At 41.2% G+C, this 5,000-nt stretch overlaps 1 protein-coding gene across 2 annotated transcripts in view; it reads left to right on the forward strand.

Annotated features, from left to right (window-relative positions):
* Positions 1–2,152: 2,152 nt before the first annotated feature.
* The window catches only part of LOC136845903 (homeobox protein CHOX-CAD-like), a 58,941-nt gene continuing 56,093 nt past the window's right edge, over positions 2,153–5,000 (forward strand). Inside the window, exon 1 of one of the 2 annotated variants that reach the window (XM_067116383.1) lies at positions 2,153–3,451. In XM_067116383.1, the coding sequence (XP_066972484.1) occupies positions 2,713–3,451 (739 nt within the window). In that variant the 5' untranslated portion in view covers positions 2,153–2,712. The remainder of the gene's footprint in view (positions 3,452–5,000) is intronic. The other variant, XM_067116382.1, reaches the window with a different exon arrangement.

Below are 5,000 nucleotides of genomic sequence, written 5' to 3' on the forward strand. Positions count from 1 at the left end.
TAATTTACAGAAACATTTCAGTATATATCCATAATTAAAATAATTAACTTATTCATGTCTGATAGTATATAGACTATACATATAATTTAGCGAAAGGAACACATAGTTTGTATGTGCATCCTTGTACTGGTAAAAAAGTTAGTTCTGTTATAGCATAAGGAAGACTAAAGCTAAATACTCTGACTGATAAAACCAAATATATCAAATATATTGAAAGGATATCATTTAAGTTAATGGCAAGAATATAATTTAGTGAGTTGCCCCTGGAATTGAAAGAATGTAAAACAATGACAACATTCAGAAGAAATCAGAGACATGTTTATACAGAAACACGTAAGAAATTAAGGACAAATTCATTAAGAAAGGTGAAGAACTAAAACATTAAAATAACAAAGAAATGGGACTGACGGATAGATTAGTGGAGATATATAATAAATAGTTCTGCACCTATCCAGTAAGCTATATATATTTCTAGGCTTCTAAGACGAACATTTCATAAAATCATGAAATGTTGGAAAAAAAACTCGATTACTGAATACAGGAAAGAAATTATGACCTCATAAATGATGGAAACCCATAACACAAGAGAACGGGTACTTACAGTGAGTGAAAAGGCAATTTATAAGTAAAATGGTCTTTTAAGATGACAACCTGTAGGTTCGGTAGTGTTGTTATAATGCAGAAAAATCTGTTTTAACCTTATGAGTTTCTCCTTGAAGAGTAAGATTTATCTCGTCATTATTTTAAAAAAATACAAATAGTATATGTTGTAGTATGTAATGCATATGAATAAAGATTTGAATTTGAATTTGATTCACTCAGCGTGAAATAAAGGGTAAAAGCGGTAGCTAAGAGGTACAAAATAATGCGTTCAATAGATAGTTTGGTACCAGAAACATTAAATAATGAAAATGACAGTTTATGCTAGTAAACTAGTCGAGTGTTGACTATTTCTGTCGTTTTGAATCCACGAATGTCAGTAATCAAATTTCCTTCATGAACTTTTCAGTAGCTTCAAGGGATCATTAGTTGAAGAGTGTAACTGAGAGTACATTAGTCCCTGATTCCAGTAGCTTTAGGAATTATCTTCAGAAGAGTATAAATGAGAGTACATTAGTCCCTGATTCCAGTAGCTTTAGGAATTATCTTCAGAAGAGTATAAATGAGAGTACATTAATTCCTGATTCCAGTAGCTTTAGGAATTATCTCTAGAAGAATATAAATGAGAATACATTAGTCTTTGATTCCAGTAGCTTTAGGAATGATCTCCAGAAGAGCATGAATGAGAGAACATTAATCCCTGATTCCAGTAGCTTTAGGAATGATCTCTAAAAGAGTATGAATGAGAGTACATTTGTCCCTGATTCTAGTAGCTTTATAAATGATCTCTAGAAGAGTATAAATGAGAGTACATTTGTTCCTGATTCCAGCAGCTTTGGGAATGATCTTCAGAAGAGTATAAATGAGAGTACATTTGTCCGTGGTCCAAAATATTTCTGTATCAGCCGAGATAATTTATTACCGGTTATATTGAGCTTTAGATATGATCTGATTATTCGTGCCGCACGGCACACCAGAGATTTCCCATTTGCTCTGAGCACGAGAACAATCATCGTAGCGAATTGCTGATTGTTCTAGAGGCTGTTGAATGTCCAGGTTCCAGGTTCTGCTGGAAGCTGGCGGTAACCCAACAGGTATACCTTATTTGAATAAGGGTTGCAGCAATAAGGTTGCAGCTTTGCAGCCGCTACAGTCTTCCCTGTTACAAATCACGGTCGTGATCAGAATAGCAGATTACCGCAGACACGTCCTCTCTCTCTCTCTCTCTCTCTCTCTCTCTCTCTCTCTCTCTCTCTCTCTCTCTCTCTCTCTCTCTCTCGATTTTTCCCCTTTTTCGAGTGAAATCGACGTCAAACTGAAAACACTGCCGCCAACGCCGCATCCATTTTCCACGCCAATTATTTTTACGCCGGGTAACCAAAATATTTTCCGGAGGAGAAAAGGTATTTCCGAGAGAAATATCAACCCCAGGGACGCTATTATCGAAATCCTTTACCTACAAGATTTAACAGAACGCTTTCTTGCAAGGAAGACTCTTCTTCTTCCACTTACCCAATGTTTTTGTCGTAGAGATGGGAAAGGATTCCTATTGGCCGGATGCTGTGGCAAACTCACCTCCCGGTTGGTCAGATCTTGACGAAGGGCGGGGTTAGTGTGACAGTGGGCGGAGTTTAGGGGTAATCTCAAATGCGAGGCAAAACAGAGGGCCGACCGCCATTGTCTCTAACGCAAGGGAAGAGTAAAAGTGGAATCCCGGTCCCTTGACTTCTGCGTTTCAGGTTCAATATCGAAGGGTTCTCGCCGCCGGAGGTGCCCCGCGATACCTATGTCAATTTTAAGTGTTTTTATTTGGTTTTAGTATTTCTTAAGAGTTTGGTTTGATCAGAGAAGCCCCTAGACAATCTGGAACCTTTGCAAGACATCTGGATCCCTTCAGGAGAAACCTCAACACCCCTTCTCCCGAAAATAATACTCGAGGTCTTTAAGTTGTAACTCGGCCATCGCAAAACTCACCATCTCAAGTAGTGGGATCTCGGACGGGAGAGATTCTGTGCGCCTGTGTTTTTCGAAGTGTTTTTAAGTGCGTGCTTGCGCGTGTGCGTTGGTTTTGAAAACAGGTGGTGATGGGCGGGTCGCCCTCCTGAGTGTATCATGGTTCTGGTGGACGGGTCTTCTTCGTCAGACGCCGCCATGTTCCCGACGGCCAACAGGCCGCCCCATTCGGTGGTGGCCCAGCAGAGCCATCCCGGGTATTTCGGCTATTACCCCCAACAGTCCTCCCACCACCACCACCATCCCCACCAGTATGGCCCTCTGGACTCGAACTACAACTTCCAGCCCTTCATGACGGGCCAATTCGGAGACGGACTTCAGGGGGGCGCCTGGCACAACCCAGCGGCCGTTTATATGCCGCCTCCGCACCACTCGGCTGCCGCGGCTGCAGCAGCCCACTGCACACAGCAGCGTTCTCCAGGGTACGACGACTGGAGCGCCTCCATCCACCAGAACGGCGCCGGAGGAGCCTCGCCCCTACCGCCGTCGCTGTCGGTGACGGCCTCAGGACCCCAACTTCAACAGCCGCCACATACCCCTTCGCCCTGCGCCCCCGGGGCCACAGTCCAAGCGGGGCCGGGCTCCCCTTTTTCCCACTTCCCTAAACTGCCTTCAGTAGGAGGAGGCCCTCCAGATTACGTTACCGACGGAGGAGGTGGTCTTCCCGGAGGCGGCGGGGGGGCGCAGTCGCCGCACGAAAGTATTCTGGGACTTGGAGACGGCGCGGGGGACGCAGCGTCTCCCCCTACGGCTCAAGGGCCGCCCCCGAGGCCACAGCAGGTTCGGTCGCCGTACGAGTGGATGAAAAAGCCCTCCTATCAAGCCCAGCCCAACAACGGTAAGTGGGGGTTTTTCATGAAGGTTTTTTTTAATAATTTTTTTCCCTCCGTTAAAAAAATTAATATTGTATGAGATAGAGAGACGTAAAGATGACGGCGACCTCTCAAAGCATAGGTGGTCTTGGGTCGTGGGTATTTTGTAGTTATAAAACGATCCGTTGCTTACTAAACTTATTTTTTATTTTTGCGCAATTTCCTTATTTTTCAGGATAGTTTTTTTTTTTTTATATTCAAGCTTGTACGCATTGTTACGGGTATTACCGCACCTCTTGGCTTTTGGGAACGCCATTTTTTACTAGCATTTTAAACTGCGGAATTTTCACGATATTAGTCCTACTATCTATCCATTGCTAACAAACAGGTTTGAATACTTTAGAAGGTAGGAAACTAAAAATTCTTAATTATCTGCCCATTTACTATTTACGGATGTAGGAAATCCAGATCTCTAGTTAAAGTCGGTTTCTTGTGCCTCCTGTGCTTAATATTTAACAGCATTTAACTCGCCTAGGCATTTTATTTTCCCTAGCACTGTTTCAGCTACTCAGAAAAACCATTCTTTATTTATTTTTTTATAACCAGCTATACGGTTGTTTTTCTCTACCGAGGCATTTCGTCTAAGTCGCTCTCAGTTACTCACTTCAACAACCATTCGTAAGTCGTTTGTTCGGCATTTGACGGATACATATGAACTAAAATCGCCATTCATTTTGTGTCGGCATGCATATTTGCCTTCATTAACTTATTTGCCTAAAAATGAAGTTTGAACCGCCTCCGTTTTGTCGGTCTCTCATTATATTTTTAGTCGCAAAAGGGAGTTATTAATTAAGATTTATTTTTCTTAATATGTTTAGTGACATTTTTTGTTTTCTGTTTTGCTTTGAGGACTTGAGAGCAATCTTATCGTCACTTTTAGTTGTATAATTTTATAAGCCTTGCTGTGCATTGCTATTGGTTATCAATGGAACAGGGAGGACAGTCGAATTCCAATGAGAAAGACGTTTATAAAGAAGCTGTATCGTCGAATGTATTAGTCCATACAAAGGAAGTCAAAGAAAATAGTTTATATATATGTATGCTAGTATTTTGTAGTACTAAAGGAAAGCTATATAATTTATACTTTTTTATCTGCGTTTATCTTTATAGGTTTATATAAAACTAAATACTGAAATTGCATCGAGTGTCATAAAATCTATTTTTCCGCTTGGCGCTATATTTTATTATTTACTGTACGCATATTATTATCATAACAATGAATTTGAATGGTGATTCTACTTGAAATATCCGGTATATTTTATTATTATTAATAATATTATTTGTCTATCTCAGTCATCCTATTCGACGATGTGGTATTTATAGTGTGGGGTTCCGGGTTGCATCCTGCCCCCTTAGGATTCCATCACTTTTCTCACTATGTACGCTGTTTCTAGTAGCACACACTTCTGCATGAGTCCTAGAGCTACTTCGGCATCTAGCTTTTCAAGATTCCTTTTCAGGGATCTGGGGATCATGCCTAGTGATCCTATGATTATGGGTGCAATTTCCACTGGC

The sequence above is a fragment of the Macrobrachium rosenbergii genome, chromosome 14, assembly GCF_040412425.1.
Source record: "Macrobrachium rosenbergii isolate ZJJX-2024 chromosome 14, ASM4041242v1, whole genome shotgun sequence".
NCBI lineage: Eukaryota > Metazoa > Arthropoda > Malacostraca > Decapoda > Palaemonidae > Macrobrachium > Macrobrachium rosenbergii.